Raw genomic sequence first — 23,869 nt, forward strand, 5'->3', positions numbered from 1 at the left:
AGAAAAAGGTCGCCGGACAAAAAGGTAAAGAATAAAAACCTTTTCACCTTTCAAACAAATACCCCCCCCCCTTCATATTCAGCTTTCTTTCTCTCTGAATGGTAAAGGTGCTTTTAGGAGCACTTCTGTATAAATGTATGCGGCCGTTCTGTGCTTTCATATATGTGTGCAGACACATTTGAAAGACCCTGTAAACCACTTTCTGTGCAGTTCACACTACACACATACGCTGTACACTGTAAAGCCTTTTTGTTGCCGTCTATGTAAATTATTCACTTTCTGTGACGCAGAACCGCATCCAGCTGCTGCAATACACTGCAGTATACAGCAATATACAGCAAAATAATATTCGCTTCTCTGAGTGTATCATGGGCATTATCCACAGATAAACAGTGCAGAGACCACCCTTCATTTGTTTAATTTCCAGTCAAAACCGAAAATAAAAAAAAAACATAAAACATATTTAACGATTACACTCAACAACTAAATATAATATCTAATTTTTCAGTATTTAATGTGTCACTCTTTGCCTTTATTCCAGCTTCCATTCTTTTCAGGAGACTCCTCAAAGAATCTGCAGACACACCTCCAAAGTTCAGTGTTAGAAGCTGGTTGATCATTTTCTGAAGTAATCAAACACATTCAGTGGTGTTGAGGTCTGGACTCTGGGGTGGTCAGTCCATCGTTCAGCTTCTTTGTTTGATGTGTCCGTCTTTTCTCAGTGAGGTTCTTCTTGACAGCTACACATCCTTTCAGACCCACAGCGCTGAGTCGTCTTCTCACAGTGGAAGGATGGACAGAAACACCTGTGGATGTTTTCAGATCTGAAAATCAGTTTTGGTGTCTACCAGGTCTTCCAGGTGGTTGTTAGGAGGCCCATTTTCTCCGGAGCTTTTAATCATTGTTTAACTCTAGTTTTGAAAACTCTTATTTTTTCACTCATTTTCTTTGACTTTCTCCTTCCTTATGCAAGTCGAATATCTTATATATGATCTCCTCAGAAACATCTCCTGAAAAAGGGATAATTATGGTCGTTTTGGCTGGAAATAAAAGTGAGGTCTCAGGCTTTTGCACAGTCATGAGTAATGGTATCATTGGCACTTGCATGGATCATAAAAACATGTAAACAACAACTAGTGTACAGTAACTGCATACACTTTATAGTAACTAATAGCTGATTGGATTACAGCCCATTATGACATCATCTTATTTAATCTGGTATTTTTCAAATAGTTGATTTTTGCAATTGTTTAAAAAAATGTAACTTTTTTAAATGTGGTTCTGCTATTATATGGGTGCGTATTGTCCATTACAGCTTGCTCGCACACTTCAGAAAAGTGAGGTTATATTTTTGCCATATTTCCCACCCTTCACTGGGGGGCACTAAAGAGAAGTCTGGAAGTCTCAAAGGCCTGGAAGCACAATCACAAAACTGATTTTTAACCAAGACTAGAAAACTTTAAATGAAAACTGTAATTAGCAATTGTTCTACACAAATAATCTCACTTTGGCTCAAATACATGGCTTCTTAGATTGTTTTGGCACCAAACATGACTCTTTGGCATTGCAGCAAAAACCTTTTCCAGGATTTAATTGTTGAGAAGAGACAGTGTATACGTGCCTGTGTGTTCCTGCATCATCATTCAGATTTTCATTGCAATGCTAGAGTGGCGGCCAGTAGGAGGCGCTGTACAGAAGAGCCTCAATAAATGTCTGTTTTAACGTCTCAAAGCTGCAAGTGAGTTAATAACGTTTTAATGTGTATCTTAAATACATATTATAAAGATGAAACCATAAAACAGAATGGATTAATGCATAACTATGTGGTTATGTGGATTATTCTACCAAATTGGTTCAAAGACAGAGTTGAAAACACATTTTAAACTTGGGAACTGACTTGGACTTTAAAAAATCCTTTTGTTTTGAGTGACCCTATACCTTAAATCTGCTTATTTTATTATTAAAATAAATGATTGAACATTCCATCTTATTACTACCAAAACAATCATAACACTAGCCAGACTTCACCAAGTGTTTCAGTAGTGACTGTTTTAGATCATTTTGAGCAGAACTTAAAAACGCAGACAGAACATGACCAGCAAACACAGCTTTAAACAGCTGTACACACATTAAATCATCATATTCTTTTTAAAACAAAAAGTTTACTGCAGAAAGTGTGTTTCGGTACTGACAGTTCTTAATATTCCACACTGATTAAATCGACTTGGACCTGGACAATAAAATCCTCTTGCTTTGAGTCACCCTGTACCTTAAATCTGTTTATTTTATTAAAATAAATGATTGAACATTCCATTTTATCACTACCAAAACAATCATAACACTAGCCAAACTTTACCAAGTGTTTCAGTCGTGTCTGTTTCGGTAGTGACAATTGCAGCTTATTTTGAGCTGAATTCAAAATCGCTAGCCAGTACACACATAAAATTATTATATTTTTATTAAAACAACATACTGCAGAAAATGTGTTTCGGTAATGACATTTCATTAGGGTTTGGGACAGACACCATCTAATAGAAAGTAGCCTATAAATTATTATTTTTTATATTTATAACTTATTATCATATCAATTAATGCTGTGGTTTAAAATAGATCATAACATAATATTTGTAAATATCTAAGGTGTGAAAACTTACTGTGTTACTCAGTTTGAGCTAATTTTTTAGAATGGCTTATATACAGATGGTTGACAAATGGGGAAAAAAACTGAACACATAACAGATGTACTGCATGATACAGGTAAGCAATTAACATTCATTAGTGGGGGGCGGATGGCAGGAGCTTCAGTCTGTTCAGCTGGCTAGTGTTTAAATAGGAACAGTGACTAAAGTGACATCTGGGTTTAGATCAGTGTGAAAGACATCAGTAAACAGGGCTGGAAATCGTGGTCTAAAGAGCACATTCAGTGAGTGTGATGCTCGTCAGCGTCAGTGCAGAATGTGATCAGACGGTCAGCAAGAAAAGTCTATCCACAGCTACATAGAGAGGGGTGCTCTAGTTGGGTTTGACTGAGTAAACCCTTCATTACAAAGACGAATGAGCCTCTGAGAGTTCAGTGGTGGCAAAGCCATCAAGACTGGACTGTGGAGATGTGGAAAATGTGATCTGGTGAGACGAGTCATCCTTCACCATATTCCCCACTTTGATATTTGAGTATCTCTAAGAACTGAAGAACTTAAGAGCTAATGAGCTAACACTAGAGTTAACACATACAGCGTTGGATGCTGATGAGGTCTCGGCATCTTTTACACAAGGTATTTTCTCCTCAGTGGTTAATGTGCCAACATATTAGTTTGACTGATAAATATGTTTTTACTGCTTCTAGTAACATTGGCTAGTGTAGTTCGCCTAGTAAGCAAAAACCTCTCAGTTATGTCCTTAACAAAGCGTCCTTGGCAACATGCTCATTTTAAGGCACTCAGGGGTCTCGTAACATCCTGTTAAAACAAAATCAATGAGCCTCGTTCACCAGTATCTTCCAAAGTTTGTTCTGAAATGTGACCCTAAGATGAAAAGTGTATATCGGATTCATGATGTGCTCTTAAAGCTCAGAACTGTTCACACCTTTGTGCTCTTGAGTGTGTGTAGATTCTGTTCTTACTTAAGAACAAATCAAATGTCAGAATCTTTGTAAAAACTGCATGTTTTCAGGAGAAAGAACAGAGAAAGTATACAGACTTACATGTCAATGATAGATTGGGCCTCATTTACAGTTGGTAAATGAGGCCCAATCTATTATTGTATACTTTCTGTGTTCTTCCATAATAAAATGTGATCAGTACCCAAAATTTGAAAACTGGCACCTCCCATGGTTAACCAAGTAATCAGGAACCGGTGCACATTCCAGGCCTCAGCAAACTTCTTGCGGAGATGAAGTTCACCTGGCTTCATTGAACAATATGACATAACTATGGAGAAAATGAACAACTGCAGGCGTCGCACAGAGGCTTCATTCGCCATGCCTCGCACATGGTGGCTAGGCGAACTCTGCGGACAAAGACCCTATGCAATAAAGCCTGTGATTGGTCAGTAACAAAAGAGGCCTGTCATTAAACAAAGATGAACGACTTTGCGGAGCTTCGCGACGCACCAATATGTCACTGTGAAACGTGCATTTGTTAAATAAACAATGAATACCTCCTAAATGTAAGATGCTAAGTCTATTATTCAGTAGTACTACTAACACTAAGCACCAAAACATATAGGTTATCTATATTTAGGTTCACAAGAGGACGAGGCTGAAGTTGACTTTGTATTTGCCATCTTTTTTAGAATTTTCCTGTTCCGCCTTAAATGGTGGCAGCATTCTGGACTTGAATGTTGCCATAGTTAGAACTGTGATAGAATCATTTTCCCACAGTCATGGAGCATCTGCGACAGGCGACACAAAACCGCAGAAAGTATGCAAGCTTTTAAGCTCGCGAAGGCGTTTTCGGCTTCACACAACCCTCTAGAATTTCATTTCACAAGAAGTATGCTGAGGCCTTCCAGGTGTACACCAAGAGGTGGCTGGAGGCCTGAATGATTGCCCCCGTACAGTGAGGTGGACATTTTGCTGGCATGGTTTGGGTCAACTTGTCCTGTTCGAGGGAGTGTTCACAGCAAATCAGATCAAGTTATCCTGACTGATCACCTTTATCCTGTGATGAAACATGCCTCTTCTGATGGGAGTGGTCTCTTCTGTGATGATGACAGGGCATGAGGGATCACTGAATGGTTTGATGGGTATGAAAATGGGAGCAGTCATGGGCTGGAGGTTAGGGAACCAGCCTTGTGACTGAAAGGTTGCCGGTTTGATCCCCGGAGCCGTCAGGACATGACAGAGCAAGGCACCTAACCCCCAACTGCTCCCTGGGCGCTGTGGATAGGGCTGCCCACTGCTCCGGGGAGGTTTGGTCACTGCCCCCTAGTGTGTGCTTTCACTAGTGTGTATGTGGGTGTTCCACTGCACAGATGGGTCAAATGTGGAGATGAATTTCTCTGTTGTGGGATTAATAAAGGGTAACTTATAAAAACAAAGACTTAGACTTATGATATAAATCATATGCTATGGCCTTCGTAGTCACCAGATCTCAACCAAGTCGAACACCCATAGGAGCCTTTGGAGCAACATGTTAGACAGGGCTCTCTGCCACCATCATTAGCACCAGTTGGGGGAATTTCTTTTGGAAGAACGGCGTTCCATCCCTCCAGTACAGTCCCAGAGACATGACAAGGTGCATTGAAGCTGTTCTGGTGGTCTGTGCTGGCCCAACACTTCACTAATACACTTTATTTTGGGTTTTTGGACTGATTGTCTTCCCAGATGTCCTCCTCTAAAATGGCCTTGCTAGTCATGTTGACAGAAAGGATCCTTCCACTCCTTACCATGTGGACTAAAGTCTTAAGTGGCTCAGCCAATTGGATTAAATTGCTCATTAAATCCCTATTGTTTCATTAGAGAACAGAGGAGTGCCCTTGAGACGTCCATCCATCTCTTAAACTGAACTGGCACGGAATGGGAAAGACTGGCAGCCCAGTGGAAAATGCAATGTAGTTCAGATATTCTTTGCTTAATATTGTGTTGTAGCTACATTACTCACTGCCTAATAACTTCACAGTGTTTATCAGGCTGAAATGTTTCGTTTCAAAGCAGAGTTTCTTTCCATTAAGCTGTGCTGACCACAGAGTCCTGTCACACGCTACACAGTCTAGCTAGCACCGGAAAAGCTTAGAAGAATACCGGAAAAACCCGCAGCTGCTATGAATCCACAAATTTTACGTTTACATCAGCAAACACATGTATAACAACCAGTCTTGCAAATCAAACATGATTTTTAAAGTGACCAAAACAAGACACTGTTTTATTCGTCCTCTGTTTGATTTTGTTAACCTTCACGGGAAACTACTTTTGGCTTTGCTGTTGGCATGGCAACAACCAAGATGAGGGATTGGTTGTTTGCCAGTAACACATCACAAGCATTAGTTTGTCTTTTGCTTTGTCACGTGTGGTGCTAGCATCTTCAAAAGCTGAAACCCAAAAAAATCTATGTCTGGAGTTTGGCAGAAAGCACCAGAGTGACTCAGACAAAATGAAGCTTTTTGGCCAAATTGAAATGTTAGCCTGTATATTTTCTATATGTTTTCTCATAATGACACGTAATGAGAACTCAAATAGCAATATGAATTGTTGAAAACTGGCACCTCACGCGGGTAACCAAATACTCAAGAACCAGTGCACATCCCAAACCTAACACTGTGCATTCCTTAACAAATACCAACCCAGCAGCGAAGTATGGGGATGGTAGCATCATGTTGTGGGGGATGCTTTTCCTCAGCAGGGACTGGACATCTTGTTAAAACTGAAGGACGGATGGATGGTGCAGAATACATGGAGATACTGCAAAACAGCCTGCTAAAGAACTGAAGTTCAGGAGAAACTTCCCAAGAACAAGACCAAAGAAACACAGGAGTGGTTGAACGACAAAAAGGTGACTGTACGACAATGGCCCAGTCAAAGTCCAGACCTAACCCCCCGCCCTACCCCCACAGAATGTTTAGCTTAGTTTCAAAAGTATTGTGTCAGTATTTTGCATTTATGTCGTTACTGGCATCCTGGCATAACTGGAGGTTTTGTGTTCGTATGGTCACCGACTGGGTGCATGTATTTTTTTATTCATTTAGCAACTTCACATGTCCTGCTGGCATGTAACTGCGCTACATTTGACCAGACCAGACAGCGTGAGTGCGTGTGTTGGTACTGTATAATCCACGAGAGCAGGCTGGCGAGGTCGCCTGAAGGTCGTCTCTAAAAGCAGTGACTGAACTCCTGAACTACTGCGCATGCTCAGTGACCGCCTGACCTCTGTACAGCGTAATCCGCAAAGGATTAGGGTTACAGACTGTGTTCAGTCTCCAGGGGGTCTCTCACACACACACACACACACCCACACACTCACACACTCACACACTCACATGTACAACATGCATAGATGGACTCAAGCTGTGTTGCTTTAGAGCACTTTGTGGTGAAATGAGTGAATGGATAGTGGAAAAGTGAAGGAGGGCTAACACGAACAGACTCATTTTAAAAGAAAAAGAATGAAAAAGAGAGAGTTGTATTAGAACCCCCCCCCACACACACACACACACACACACGCACACACTTATTTCTTATTTTATTTGCTGATCGAATGATGGAGCTTAATCTAATCTCAAATCATTTACTGAAAGGTTATAATCTAATTCAGAAATTTCATCTGGACATCATGCGTTCCTGGAATTTGTTTTTGTTTTGGGCCTGTTGAATTTGTCAGTGGATAACAGTGATCTGTGCATTCATATTAAGTTCTACAAGAAAAACAGTTTGCGGTACATTCGGACCCAATCCCATTTCACCCCTCGCCCCTACCTCTTAGCCCTTGTTTTATTATTGTTTTAGTTTAATGTTGTTTCAGTGTATTATGGTCCTTAACAATCAAACAAATAGTATGCTGATGTCTCGGTAGCTAGCTAGCTAAATTTTCCGTTCCACCTTAAATGGTTACATTCTGGCACATCAGCTGTCAGAAATGCCGCACCATTTAAGGTGGAACAGACAAATTCAGACAAGAAGCTGGTGAATATCTGACTTCATATCACTGAAGAATTAGGGGTGGGTGATAATAAATAACTGCCCCCCTCTTTGAAGGCATATGATGCCCTAAATGTAACTAAAGCCCAGCAGTGAGGAGCTGAACTTTACCCTCCTCTGCTGTCACTGCAGACTGGCAGGGTCGCCTACAGAGCAGCACTAGTAGCTGTTAATGAAGTGATGCTCTTTTTATTTGAGGGTCCCATTTCATAGAGGAACATTTCCAAGGGGCAAGGGGACACTCGAAAACAAGGACAAGGGGTAAAAATAAGAAATGGGACTGGGCCTTGGCTTTGAGAGGACAAGATAAAGAAGAATCTAAGGTGTTAGACCTTTGGGGTAATAAGCCCCCCTTTAGCGTTCTGTCCCACAAAAATTATTCAGAAAGATTTTCACCGTAAAGAAACACACTTGTTTTAGCAAAGTCAGCTTTACACTGAGTAGCTAGCATTAACGTTACATGCTAGCTATAGTGATTGATAGATAGTATTAAGCTGCATTTTTAGCATTAATCTGTTCTGTCATGTCCAAAAATCATTTACACTTAAACGTTAAATGTTGAATTGAAGGTGGAATGCTAGTGATTTGTTGTTGTTGATATCGTTGTCAATAACAACACAGAAATGTACATAATAGCATTATGTAGTTAATATAATAACTATTTAATTAATGAACAAAATGGACATTTTAAGTGTCATTTGTTATTAAAATTTAGCAGAATCTAAACACATAAAAATGATAGAGGAATTTATTTCTAGTTTAGGAAAAAACACTAGAAATTATTTTACATTTAAATGATTCACCAAGATTCAACGGGGGAGGGTCTTCTTAACCCGAGTAGGGGGGCTTCTAGGCTCAACAGATTCACAGGTACAGTTTAGCTTCACGACTAATGGACATTGAGGGGATTTTTTCCCTCATTTTTCTCTATTGTGAAAGAGAGAAACGTGGCAAAGCAGATTAAACAGATTAAAGCTGTTACTTACTGAATGTTATGAAGTGTAACATTGTTCGTTTTGGCTTTGAAGAGAGAAAAGGGTGGGATGAGGAGGAGTTCACAGACAGGTGTGTGAACGTTGAGTGGTGTAATTGTACAGTAAGAGTGTGTGTGTGTGTGTGTGTGTGTGTGGTGTTAAATCAGTGGTGGGCTGCAGAGGCGATACGAGCGAGTGAGTTGCCGGGAAAGGAAATCAATATCCTCCTTCAGCCGAAACATATTTATGATCCTGCAACACAAACACAGTCATGTCCAATTAGAGAGAGCAAATTTACTATCTACCTCCTGTCTGGCTCACTCAGTACAGCCTGACTGATCTCAGCTTTTGATGGCTGATAACAGCTGTAAGGGCCTGAAAATATCAGCTGATATATCCACCGATCAGACATACCATTATGACCACCTCCTTGTTTCTACGCTCATTGTCCATTTTATCAGCTCCACTTACTATATAGGTGCACTTTGTAGTTCTACAGTTACAGACTGTAGTCCATCTGTTTCTCTGATACTTTGTTAGCCCCCTTTTACCCTGTTCTTCAGTGGTCAGGACCCCCATGGACCCTCACAGAGCAGGTACTATTTGGGTGGTGGGTCATTCTCAGCACTGCAGTAACACTGACGTGGTGGTGGTGTGTTAGTGTGTGTTGTGCTGGTACGAGTGGATCAGACACAGCAGTGCAGATCTGAAGCAGCTTGATTTTCTCCTCTCTCTCACAGATGAAAGCTTTAAGTGCTGTTTATCTGATGGGGGCAGTTTTGGTGTCTACCAGCTCTTCCAGGTGGTTGTTAGGAGGCCCTTTTCCCTGTAGCTTGGAATCAGTGTTTGAATGTTTGGAAACAGTTTTTTTCACCTATTTTCCTTTGACTTTCTTCTTAGTTGTGCAAGTGGATTATCTTATATCTAACCCTTGTGATTCAGGGAATATTAACACAGCAAGAAGGGTCTGGGTTCAATTCCCCAGCCGGGCGACCAGGGTCCTTTCTGTGTGGAGATTGGAGTTCTCCCTGTGGGTGTAGGTTTCACCTGGGTGCTTTGGTTTCCTGTGATGGACTGGCAACCTGCCAAGGGTGTTTCCTGACTTCTGCCTAACGTCCACTGGGATAGGCTTCAGCATCTCCCAGCGACTCAGGAGGATAAGCGGCTTAGATGATGAATGAATCCTCTGCTCAGTTGGTCCTTCCCTGACCACACTAGTATACCCAGCCTGTAGAACAGAGTCAGCAGATTCATACAGTGTCATACAATTTCCATTTTTAATTAAAATGCTGAAAATGTCAAGATAAATGCAACGGCAGCCACTGTCCCATTTTGCACCATCCCATTTTGAATTTTACTTCATTTCTATATCTATTTTATATTATCTTTGTTTTTACTTGGTTTATCAACATCAACATCAACTCAGAAATATCTCCTGAAAAATGACTAAGTTGTACTTAACCCCTTAAACGACCAGGGCCAACCAGCAGGCCCAGAGTCTTACTACACACGGCTATAACCTAAGAGTAGCTCAGCCAGTTTTCCCTGAAGCCCCTGTAGTTACTGAATTATAAGCCGTAGTATGTAATAAGCCTGAGATTATAACTGCTGATGGTAACTGCTGTTTTACTACTGGGTATTAAGTAAATGAAGGGCAAAGTCTTGATGTCTTTATGATCATTTTTCTGGCAATATGATGAAGAATGACACACTTCATATTCATACCTATTTGAGGTACAGACCCCCTGTGCACATACACAAACAGCTTCTAGGCCTGTTAGACCCCCAACATGTTGTCCTGTTCCACAATTTTGTATCCTGCACTTTGACTTAAGCCCATAAATAAACCCGCAGAAAGATCTGAACATCTGAAAGAAAAAAGTGTTTATGCTTTTCTCTGCGCTCTGGTCAGTCTGTGGTGCTGTGCAGTCAGAGTGATGCAGCCAGTCCAGAAACATCTTCAGACTCTGTCATGGTGACTGATTGCAGTAACATTGACCAGGTTGACTGGACACTGTTTCACTGTAAGGAGCGCCATCAGACAAACTGAAGAACACTCTTAGATCCTTTTAGGACTAGTTTCAAAACCATCAGACCAGTTTGGCTAAGATCTGTTTAACCCCTTAAAATCTCAGGCTTATTACATATTAAGGCTTAATAAAGCAAAAGGCCACTCAAGACAGTGTTTTACTGCGATTTGATCATGGTCAAGGGTGTTCTTTGGCACGAGTGCCTAAAACTCCCTTCCCTGTGATAAAATCGCAGTAACTCACTGCCTCGAGCGGCTTTTTGCTTTTATAAAACTGCAGCCAACATAAACTATGATAAAATACACGATGTTTTAGATAATAATTCAAGTTATTATTAATAGTATTCAACGTAAACAAGTATTCTGCCAAGAAATGTAGTTCCATTAGAGTACGGTAACGTTGCCAAGCAACACTGACCGCTGCATGAGGAGAAGAGCGTTTGGTCGCCGATCACTGTAAACTGCAGACATTTCATGATTTTTTAAAACACCTTTCTTGTAAAACAGTGAACATATGATAACACAGCACTGTTTAATGCAAACACTTTTAGTTTATCAGTACTTTTCGGTCACCAAATTACCTCCGCGAGTCTTCTGCCAGTCTGACAACACCACTTTTTTTACACTGGGGCTGAATCTCAAACGGCTCCCTGCTCCCTACATAGTGCACTACATAGGAATTTAAATACTGACTCCTGCAGCCCAACAGAGCAAAATACAGTTAAGAAATGGTCATTTGGGATTCACCCGCATTCATACTCGACAAGCAGTGCATTATTTGACAGCAGAAGCTAGAATTTCTACACTTAATGTTGCACAGCTCACTATTTAGTTAGGGAGTATGTAGCCGTTTGGGATTCAGTCTGGGTTTGGTGCTACTTCTGACTGAAACACGGACATTTGAAGCGTGTAAGGTGACGTTCTTTAGACTTGCTTTCTTTAGAAATGCTACTGTTTTACAGTGAATCATACCGTAAGTACCTTAATTCAAGCCTGTGATATTAATGTTGGAGTTGTTTAGCATGTTTCATATCTTTTAGCCTGTTGGCTTTATAATATTCAGTAGCCACAGGGGCTTCAAAGCAGACTGGCTGAGCTATTCTACGGTTATAGAAGAGTGTAATAAAACTTTGGGTTCTGGCCGTTTAATGGGTTAAAAACACCTTCAGACCAGTTAAAGCACTCTATCCCAGTGAAACTGCAGAGTGATGATCACAGTAATCACAGTGCTCTGACTCCAAAAACGTCTATTTAACAGGAAGTGTGGTAGTTCTACACCGCCAGCTGTGTAAGGTCAGGCTGCCCCGACGCTACAGATTACAGAGGTCAGGGTAGCCGTGGATTCTACATGACTGACAGGGCTTTAGGACAGTGAGGTGGATTACAGGGTCAAAGCCCCGCCCCCTAAAGAGGATTGGGTAAAACTATATTACAGTAACAGTGAAGGAAGAGACGAGAGAGACAGTAAGAGAGGAGAGTCAGACCAGAGAGAACTGAGTGTGTGTGTGTGAGGATGGAGTGAAGAGGGTGAAGGAGTGACGGGAGCGACAGAAGGAAAAACAGAGATAGAGAGTCGTTAACTGCTCTTCCAGCTGCTCCTCATCTCCAGAGTCTCACAGCTCCTGCACTGATGTTTGTTTCTCTTTTTCTTCTTTTATTCCTCCAAACGTCACTATCACTCCATCCCTCTGTCTGCTGCAGCCTCGTCTAACTCAGACAGAGAGAGAGAGAGAGAGAGAGGAGAGAGAGAGAGAGAGAGAGAGAGTTTGTTAATTAGTCTATTTATAATTATTAACCTGATAATAATAACCATATTAGTTTAATTACAGGCATTAATGTGGTAATTATTTGTTTTGCTCTCGTTATTTTCATCATTATTACTGCTGTTCTAATGCTTTGGTGTTACTGTACTTCACACAGTCAGACTAGCACAGCTGTTCTGAACTGAACAGAGAGAGAGAGAGAGAGAGAGAGAGAGAGAGAGAGAGAGGGCGAGAGACAGAGAAAGAGACAGTGTAAAAGGACAGAGAGAGAGGAAACAGAGAGAGAAAGTAAAGAGAAGAGTCCTGGCTGCCCAGACAGGAGAGGCTGTGTGGTCACTGTGTGAGCAGTGGGGTCGAGACGGAGGAGCGTTTCTTCTCTACTGTGAAAAATTCAAACAGACACGAGAAATTTACACAAATTTAACCAATTAATCCCCAAATTTAAAAATGTACTCAACTGGAGAAATTACAAATCATTCTCACCGATAAATACATAACATGTCACCGCCTGAGAGACAGTGGGTAACCACCCCCACCACCCTACTGACCCCCAACCACAGAGAGAGAGAGAGAGAGAGAAGGAGACAGAGAAACAGGACAGAGAGATAAAAGAGAGAGAGAGGTCGAGAGACAGAGAAAGAGACGAGGAAATAGAGAGAAACTGAAAGAAAATAAAGAGAGACAGAGAAAGACATATATATATAGATACATATATATACACTTTATAGTCACTCCACTATAAAGCACTGGCTAGTCAGGAGCTGAACATCGACAGGAGTCCCCTGAGCCAGCTAGTCCTGAGTCTCAGTGACCTACAACCAAATGATGTCACTAACACCAATCAGCCTGACCACACGCTCGCCCAGAAAATCAGACCCAATCAGATTATCACCAAACAAAAACAAAACTACATCACCCACTGGACTGAGACCACACATCAACAGCACAAGCTTCAGTGCTATTCGGCCCTAAATCGAGATTATACTTTAGCACCGCACCTCACAGCAATTACAGACAGACAACTGAGGAGAGTGCTGACCATGTACAGACTCAGTGAGCACAGCCTGGCCATCGAAACTGGCCGGCGCAGACAGACCTGGTTACCCAGAGAGGCCAGACTGTGCTCCCACTGTGAGCTCTCAGTGGTGGAGACGGAGCTGCACTTCCTCACAGAGCTGCTCGAGATACGACTCCATTAGAAAGGAGCTCTATGGGAAGGTGAGCAGCGTCTGTCCTGAGTTCCAGCTCTGCAGTGACTCTGAGAAACTGCCGTACGTGTTGGAGAGAAGAGCGAGCTGATCACACGCAGCCAGATACGTGACCGCCTGTCACAACCTGAGGGACAACCAGTGAGAAACTGATATTGATTTTTATTGATTATTATATATTTATGAAATTTGTCTTGACTCTTTTATTTTCCCTTTCTTTTTTTTTGATTACTAATAACCCTGTAAATAATGTATTTTCTAGTGTTCTATTCTAATCTATTATATCATCTTTTTCTTATTTTTTATGTGTTTCTTATTAACTGCTTTGGCAACAGTGTATTTCACTACATTCATGCCAATAAAGCACTATTGAACTTGAAAGACAAAGAGGACAGAGAGAGAGACAAAGGACAGAAAGAGAGTGAGAAAGACCAAGAGCGAGAGAGAGAAAGAGAGAGAGAGAGACAGCAAGAGAGAGAAAGAGAGACAGCGAGAGAGAGAGAAAGAGAGAGAGAGAGAGGCTGGGAGAGAGAGAGAGAGAGAGAGAGAGATTTGATACTGCTTACGCAGCTCTACATAGCCGAGGACATGTGAAGCTGTAAGAGGTGTAAGATTCTTCACTTCGCTCTGCAGACTTTTCATGCTTTAGTCCGGCGTTACTGAAGGAGCCTCTCTGAGCAGAGCGTGAGCGAAGTAACCCGCACTCTCACACAGGCTGCGCTCAGTACGGCTTCAGCGTGTAGTACCTCACATCCACTGCGGCTGTAGGTCACAGGCTGCGTCCATAACAGATGAAATAATGACCCTAGATTAGCCTATATTAGTCATTAGCCTCTTAAATGGCCCAAAGTTTTATTACACACTTCTATAGTCTAAGAATAGCTCAACAGTTTTTTTGCATATCATGTCTACAAACATCACGTCATGAACTGCACCAGAATGACGGCCGAACGTCTTCGCTACACTGTTGACATAGTGAGGTCATCAGCCATCTGGTTCTCTATACAAAGTCATGCGTAAAACTTTGAGCCCCCGATCAAACAACATCTGCCTCACGTTCTTCATGTCACAAAACTCGGCCCAAATCAAAATAACAAACTGGCCGACTCCGCATTCCTGAACGCTCGTATGTGCGTTGGTGAGAGGGTAGGGAGGTGCCAGATGGTCATGGTGGATTTTGCTGACCCAGCTGCCCTCTGTGCCTTCTTGAGCGCTTGGGCTGTGTTCCAATATCAGCAGGATCCTGGCACTGCCCTCAGGAGAAGAGCCCGGCTGAGTGACCACCACACAGATCAGTACAACACCAGCAGAGTCGCTACACCAGAGCTTTAAATGGGCCTGAAATTTCGGTCTGAAGCTTAACACAGCCCGATAACTTTCTGTCCGAGCCTGACCCCGACCAGACCTGACCCCCAGCACCAAAGTTTTAAGTCTGAACCCAAACCCAACCCAAACCACATCATCACATTTTAAGTCCAAAACTGACCCGAGCACAACAAAATTCTGTCTGAAGCTGAGCCGAACCGACCTGTGATCACTCAGAGTACTGAATAAAACCTTATATCATGAATAACTATCTTGAGTTCATGGACAAATAAAATAATATTAAATAACGTGACAAAACAATTAGCTGCCCAAAATTAAGTTTAAAATGAACTTGAACAAACATTTTCATCAAGCTATGCTTTCAAACAACATCATAGTATTTGTTAATCTGGATAAACTTTCCGTGATGTGCTGTTTTTCATGGTGTACACATCAAATTTTCCTTTTCCTTTATTCTAAATGCAGTTAATCAGCCAAGACATATTTGGTGTCTGAATTTTGCTTCTTTGGTTTAGCGCTGGAGCTACGAGGGTCATTTTGATTGACACTGGAAGCCAGTAGTCCCCCAAACTGTTTCTGTGAATACATCAGCAAAATGTCTCTCTACTCACTCAAACTGCATCCAGATTCTTAGGTTGCATAGACCAGTCGATGAGCACAGTTTGACTCACTGTGAACTATAAAAATGGAAAAAATTCTCAGACTAGCTACAAGAAGAAGCAGCCATTTAGAATAACCGGAATCACTTTATTCCTGAGTTTTGTGTCATTCCACACAAGACGACCAAAGATCCGTAAGGACCGTAGAGTAACGTAGCTAAGCGAGCACACTCGGAGGACCACATTTTTTGCACACATGATCCTCAACCGTATATAATCACTGTGGAACAAAACATTGTATCTCCAATGTATGGAAGTTAATGTATGTAATGTTAGTCAAACGAACCAGACGCTCACGAATGTAAAAGGTCAAAAAGGATTTATTAACAACAAGAGAGGTAACCAAAGGCAAAGTCTAGTCAGTTCAGCACAGCGATGAATAGAAACATGAGCACTAAACGATGAGGGTTGGTCAAACACATGCGTGGCTCAAAGCCAAAACAGCAATCAGATCAAGGCAAACAATACCTAAAAGAAGAATCCAGAGGCATAAAACGAGAAACGAGACAATGGTCATAAACACAGGAATAACCAGCAATAGAACACTCCGTACACAACGAGTAGAGTTGGCAATACTTCGCAAAGAAATGTTACAGACTGGTATTTATACACAGGAGTAAGTGAGATACAGGTGACAACAGTTCAGTAGTCAGGTGACCTGGACCTGGGAAGTGGCTCATGATTGATGGAGTCCTTGTCATGTGAGTTCAGAGAATCATGGGAGTTGTAGTGTGTGGAGGCTGGGAGAAGACCCGGAGGCGTGACAATGCAACAAGATTTTTGTCCTGAGGTTTTTATGTGACAGTGACGATATGTTTGGAAGTGTGTTCTCTAGAGTAACGAATCACGCTTCTCTATATGTCAGTCTCTGGGTTTTGGTGGATGCCAGGAGAACATTACCTACTGGAATGCATAGTGCCATCAGTAAAGTTTGGTGGAGGAGGGATAATGAGCTGGGGCTGTTTTTCAGGCCCCTTATTTCCAGTAAAGGCTAACAAGAAGTCCCTTTTCTGTACCACACATCTTCAGGATGAACTGGAACGTCGATTGTGAGCCAGGCCTTCTCATCCAACATCAGTGCCTGACCCCACAAATGCTCTTTTGACTGAATTCCCACAGACACACTCCAAAATCTTCCAAAAGACTGCCAGAAGAGTGGAGGCTGTTATAGCCGCAAAGGGGGCAACTCCATGTTAATGCTCATGGTTTTGGAATGGAATGTCCAACAAGCTCATACAGATGTGTGGTCAGGTGTCTGTGGCCATTTAGTGTAATGAACCGAATCTATCAAGATTTTGGTGTGTATTTGTGGAAATGGAATGGAAACAGGAAACGCAGGATACAATTTGAACCCTGAACCTAAAGCGTATTTGGGAAATGGCGTCCGAAAATATTGCTACTCCACACCCCCCACTGTCCATACACAGCACACACATCATTACAGACCTGCCAGCCGGAAGATAAATTAGAGCGTGGACTGTGATCGCGTTGCCGTCGATCAGCGTATTACATCAAATTACGAAATATCATCTTGCTCCTAGTGAAGGGCTGAAGGCGAGCGCTGCAGAAAAGGGCATTTTCACTGATTAATTACTCGCCGGTTTAATACTTACACCACCCCATTTTCAAGGTTAAGAAGTGTGCACAACACACTGTAACTCCTACCCTGTGTTCACGGGAGGTTATATTATAAATATACAGTCAGAATGTGCAGATACATGTTCATGAATGTATTAACAATCAGGGCTGGAACTGGGATCAGAATTTTAGTGAGGTCCGTTTTGCAGAAAAGGGATCTACATCACACAGTGACTAAAGTGAATGTCTATTATTAATCCATCAGTTTCTCCTTTAGTTTTTTAATCAAATCATTGCTCCTTTTTACTTGTCCATACTTGTTTGATTATTTATTTATTAACTTTCACTAACATTTAAAGCAGTAATATCATTTTAAACCTTTGACAAGATACAGTTATGACAATTATGAAAATATAAATTTGTCCCGCTCCCACTCACAACCGAAACATTTTGGCCCGCGCGGTTCCGTCAAGGGGAATCTGACATTCAATATCTGGCATAGTCTATTCACAAATATATTTTCCTTTGCTGAAATAACACGGTATCGTGGTCATCAGACTCACTGTGAGCAACTTCCCCAAACACCATTTATTCCCAGTAAACACAAAGCAGGAATTAAACCACAGAGCGGATATTTTGGTGTTTTGCTGGGTAGTTGTGGCCGTTGGACTGAAGGCTCCACCGTCTCTGTAAGCTACAAGAATTTGCATGTTGTTCACATGATCGGTTGTTGATTGTTTTCTTGTTTCAATTTATATTATTCTTATATATGATTTAGTGATCGTTCTACTTTATTTAGGCTATTCATTCATTTGTGGGATTTCTCTACATGCGTGCTTCATCCCAGCTGGTTACCCGCCCGCTCCTGTGCACAACACTGAAAATCAGTCCGCAAGATATTGTGGTGGGTCCCGCGGGTCCAGTGGGAATCCTGCAGATGTGCAGACCTCTAGTCCAGGCATTGATGTCCTCATAGTTGGCCATGCAAACAATGAGTGTGCATAGACGCTAGTAAAACGATTCTTATCGGATTTTGGCATTTCTCCAATTGTTCAAGTGGTCATTTTGAACGGAACCATCAGCTGGGCTGGAAACACACACCATAGACCGGGTCAGTAGAGCTCAGAGACGTTTATCACAAACTCAAAATAGACAGTTAAGCATGAATACACAGCAGCCTGAAAACAGGTGCAAAAACAAAACTACACCTAATTTGAGGCAGTAAAGAAAAAAAGAATGTGGCTCTGGGTTCAGGCTTTTTGGTGTGTAGACGGACCGATGGCGGTCCGGTGGGGAAGAGTTCAGAGTGCAGAGGGTGAGTAGAGCCGTCTGGGATCTTCTTATAGGTCTGAGATCGTAGAGCCTGGTTTGAGAGAGAGACAATGAGAAAAGGGGTGGTTAGTAGATGTCTGTTCTCTGTAAGAGCTTTTCTGTGACTGCTGTGCTTGTGGCCCTTTTTGTTTGTTTCCCTTGGCATTGCACCTGCTCTCCTCATCAGCCGCCGGCCATGCATGATCAGTCAGCCCCACCCTTCCTCTGCCTGTGCTGCAGTCCACAGCAAAGGTGCTGATGTTTGTTTTGGTCAGGCTTTTCAGCACCTTGGCGGGCACTTTGGAGCACTGTCATGGCTCGGCTGTCAGCCTCTGCAGGCCAGCCTTGTGTCCGCTGTCACATCATGTGAACAGCATGCTCCAATTTCTTAGATTGGATTAAGGCTTTTTCAGCGCATGTATACCCTTACTCTGATTTCTTTCCTTTTTCTCGTGCGCAAGCAGAGGGCAGGGCTGTCTGGACTTGATGCACGAAATGAATCTAGAAGTCTAAATGATGCATATTCATATTTGCTGGTATGAATATGTGAGTTAATTGGCAGGCTGCTAATTAATGTAATATTTCAGGCTTTGTACTTGTTGACAGGCACTGTGTATTAAAAGTAATACCTTGCATCGAAGGCCGAGATGATGAACAGACAGCACAGAGAGCCAGTTCATGGAGATCAATGGAGGAGTCCCAGTTTAAAGCTGAGACGGCTGTGAGACAAGGACACTTAGGAGAAGTCGAGGTCACATCAGGGAGAGAGAGAGACATAGAGAGAGAGAAAGAGAGAGAAAGAGAGAGAGGGATGGAGAGTGAAGGATGGAGGTTGGTCAGAGGTACAGGACCATGTTGTGAATATTTGATGCTGATGGATCTGTGCTCACTCCAGCAGAACAAACTGGATTGGAGCAGCGTGCACACATACACACACACACACACACACACACTCACACACACACTGCTCAGGTGGAAAGGCTGGTTTGAAATGAGGCCTACTTGGTCTGACACAAAACCTTCATTTCTATGCAGGAGAAACCGATCTACAGCCGCACACCTGAGCTCCACACACACACACACACACACTCCTGTAATAAGTATTTCAGAAATCCATCAGCCAGACTTTTGTAGGATTTGAGCTTGAGATGGAACGTGTTTCCTCAGGCATCACCATCGTTTATGTATTTATAGATTCCTAAATGACGCTGCATGATTTAATCATTACAGCCGTCGCACACGCACTTAACCCGTCTGACGGGCTGAGAGTCGGCCCCTACAGAACCCAGAACCCAATACTGCAATAATTTCCATATAATGTAATAACCTCAAACATGCAATTAAATTTACACTTAACTGTCAAAAGTGTAATAAAACCCAGTAACGTAATAACACGGCCAGTAATGTCATACAATGCCTAAACTGATAATACGATTTTATCTGATTACGCAAGACCTTATTACATTTGTTTTCAACCTGTGGGCCGCGGTGGTCCTGTTAGGGGACCACAGCTGTGTTTTTAACCGCAATATGTAGACATTTCACCAACTGTTATTTTAAACATACCTGATTTTTTGCAAAAAAATAGAACGTCATATTTAGGTGGACCGCATTTATTAGTCTGGCAAGATGCCTGCTATGTTTATATTTTCAGTGCAAGTCAGAGCAAAACGTTTCTTTTAGTTTGTATGGAATTCATCCAATTAATATTAATAGGTAAAAACAGGGAGTTTTGAAAAGAAAGTGAAACAGCCACCGTATCTCAGACTGAGAAAACCAAGTATAAACTGAAACGAAGAAAATACAACAGTGAGTGCGTTTACATGCACTTAATAATCCAATAACTGCAGAATATCAGATTTTGTCAGTAATCCGATCAACACGTTTAATTGCACTTAAGTAATCAAATAATGGGGAAACTCCAGGTCTACATGAGTCAGACAGTAATCAGATTTCTACTTTACAACCAGCCAATGACATAGTGACATAAACGCAACATAAAACTCAAACTTCATGCTGCGTTTTTTTTTAAAACATTGCGCCACTTTACCCGAAAATATGAACGTACATCATCTAGAAGATGAACAATATTTACATCCTTTATATCATATTTGGTTTCAGCGTCGCTCCAACAGTGTTTTGCTGCGTCATCCTGTTGCTGTCTGTTCTCGTGCATGCACTGAGAAATCTGAAAGAAATCAGAGTAAGAGTTTACATGCACTGAGAAATCTGATTACTGAGCTAAAATCCAGCCTCTTTATCCGATTTCTTAATCAGATTTCTAGATTACATGACCATTTGAATAATTGGATAACTGCAGAAATGCATTTACATATTTGCGTTAAAAAAACATTATTCCACACATCATAGCCATACACAGCCGATGACGCCAGCGTGAAGCTGCGCAAACGTTGCCATGTTGACATTATTACCAGTGAAAATGGATGCTTATCAGAGGAGAGCTTTAGCAGCGTTTATTTAGGGTGGAGACACGCTGTACTCTTTTATTATTGAGTTCGTCTGGAATTTAACGAGATAAAAATCAACACTGTTATTCCACTGTTGCAGTTGACGGCAAAAGGTTCACCATTTTTTTCTTATTTCTGGCTTTTCCATCCAGGTTATTTATGTGCATTTTCACAAGTCTCAAAAAAGAGGTGGACTGAAAACCCACAATTCCTAGTATTTCGATGACATTACGCATTTGCAATTACTGAACCTGAAGTTCATTCTCACCCAGGAAAGGCAGTAAAACATGTTTTTGGGCACTGTCATGGTTCCCCTGCTTCTGTTTTTGTTCTTGTCTCCTCCCCTTTCCTGCTTCTTATTGTTATCTGTATCACCGGTGTGTTGTCTGTAGCCCCAACCTCAGTTCGTTTGTCTTGCATTGCCTTCACTAATAAAAAAGATTTTTCTTCAGTGGTTCTTCAGTAATGGGAATGGTTCTATTTAGTTGGAAAATGGAGCTCTTGATGGACCGTTCCGCTCACCACTGCGGTCTGCGGACCACTTCCTCTTCCAGTTTTCTCTTGCTGAGATTTCCTGCTGCGTCCCAAACTACATATTGGCACACTAAACAGTGAGTGAAAAACAGTATACAACCATGAGAAGTGCACTCTTTAGCGCAGTAGGTAAAGTATAGAAGTGTGTGAATTAGGACGCGATCTTTTTCGTGGTCATTCTGGTCTATTTTTCTTGGTCTTCATTCACTTGCAGGGTTGTAGCTACAGATAAGACACAGTCAGAGTTACAGTCAGAGTTTGCTTACATGTTAAATGATCTGGTCAGTAAAATCTTGTGGGCTGTGAGTTAGAAAAGGTTGAGAACCTCTGCGTTATTACATTATTAGGAATTACATAATTAGGAATAAAAAAAAGGTGAATTGAAGGTGAATTGAAAACCCACAATTCATAGTATTCTGATGACATTACGCATTTGCAAGTACTGAACTTGAAGTTCATGCTCACCCAGGAAAGGCAGTGAATATGTTTTTGGAGGAATACTGTCATGGTTCCCCTGCTCTGTATCTGCTCTTTTCTGTTTCTGCCCCAGTCTAGTCTGTCCCCTGTCCCTAGCCATGTGCTACTGTTTTTGTTCTTGTCTCCTCCCTTGTCCTGCTTTTTATTGTTATCTGTCTCACCTGTGTGTTGTCTGTAGCCCCAACCTCTCCTTCCTCCCAGGTGTTTCTTGTTTCTCAAGGTATTTATACCCCTGTTTGCTCAGTTGGTTTGTCTTGCATTGCCTTCACTCTTACAAAAAGATGGGTTCCTTAGTAATGGGAATGGTTCTGTTTAGAACCATGCGTTCTATATATACCTATTGCATGTTTAAATAGTGCAGCAACGATGACGAGATGAGCTCCATCAGAACACAGAGTTACAGCTCACCTGCCAAAATGGCGGCAGGGTGTTCTTAATGACATAATCGAATGCTGTCATTGTGGTCAGTTCGAGAGGAAGCTGTCTAAGCTGCTTACTGTTGATGTAAAAATTCTGAAATACAATGTTTTTCTACATAAACGCAGCAAACGCCTATTTTTGCTTAATTTGTCTTGTATTGCTATGCGTATCACAGTCACATCAGTGTTAGGTGAATGTTGACAGCTCACACTAGGAGCGCATAAATCAGATGAGAGGGCCTAAAATAAAATGCATCTTAGCCAGCGCAGCTGATTGTGTGTGATTCTTTTTCCTGGGTGTATTTTGTACAGAATTATAGGCAGTTTTATCCTTTGTAAAAGCATAAAAGGATAAAGCAGGTTCTTAAGGTGAATGAGGACAGTGAGTGAACTGAAATCAACTCCATCAGTTGTCACTTGGAACTGGAGTTGACTCCAGAATTTCTGGAATCGAGCGGCCCTGCTGTCTGACCTCTCTCTGTGTATTTGTGCTGATCAGACAGTTTATTGTGCTGTCTTTACACACACACACACACACACACGATGAACACACCTTACTTTTAACTTTGTCTGTCAGATATAAAAATGTATTGTGCATACGCTGCACTCGTCTAATTTTTATCCCTCTCTCACTCATTCTCTTTCTCTATCTCTCTCGCTCTTTTTCTGTCCACTCTCTCTATCTTCCTGTCCAGGTGTAAGTGTAACCTGCACGCGGGGCAGTGTGTGTTTGTGGACGGTAATCTGCAGTGTGTGTGTGATCACAACACGACAGGTCAGGACTGCCAGCGCTGCAAAAAAGGCTTCAAAGCCAAGAGCTGGAAAGCAGGATCCTACCTGCCAACTCCTAATGGCTCCCCCAACATATGTAAGTAGCACCACCCACCCACATCCTAACTAGGTTGTAACATTGCTATTACACAGTATATCCATTAACAAAACCCCAAACTTACATTTATCACTAGCCAACCATGTTGTTACATTGCTATTACGTATCATAACTCTTAATAAAACATGAATTCAAATGTATTACTGGCCAACCATGTTGTAACCTTGCTATTACATATCATAACTCATAATAAAGCCATGAACACAAATGTATTACCAGTCAACCATGTTGTTATATTGCTATTACATAGTGCAACCCTTAACAAAACCCTGAACATACATTTATCACTTGCCAACCATGTTGTTACCTTGCTATTACATTTTATAACTCAATAAAACCACGGACACAAACGTATTACCAGCCAACCATGTTGTTACCTTGCTATTACATTTCATAACTCAATAAAACCACGGACACAAATGTATTACCAGCTAACCATGTTGTTATATTGCCATACATATTGCTATACATTTTAACTACCAAAAAACCCTAAAAATACATCACTAGCCAGCCATGTTGTTACATAGCTATTACACCTTATAACTCCTAAAAAACTCAAACACAAATCCATCACTCTCATTATAACTCTCAATAAATCCATTAA

General features: G+C 41.6%; 1 protein-coding gene across 1 annotated transcript in view; it reads left to right on the forward strand.

The window, feature by feature from the left end:
* Positions 1–23,869, forward strand: part of LOC118819764 (netrin-G2-like) — a 102,303-nt gene that overhangs the window by 51,221 nt on the left and 27,213 nt on the right. Inside the window, exon 3 of the mRNA XM_036587668.1 lies at positions 23,072–23,244. Coding sequence (XP_036443561.1) covers positions 23,072–23,244 — 173 coding nt within the window. The remainder of the gene's footprint in view (positions 1–23,071; positions 23,245–23,869) is intronic.

Source organism: Colossoma macropomum, unplaced genomic scaffold (genome assembly GCF_904425465.1).
Source record: "Colossoma macropomum unplaced genomic scaffold, Colossoma_macropomum, whole genome shotgun sequence".
In the NCBI taxonomy this organism is placed as follows: domain Eukaryota; kingdom Metazoa; phylum Chordata; class Actinopteri; order Characiformes; family Serrasalmidae; genus Colossoma; species Colossoma macropomum.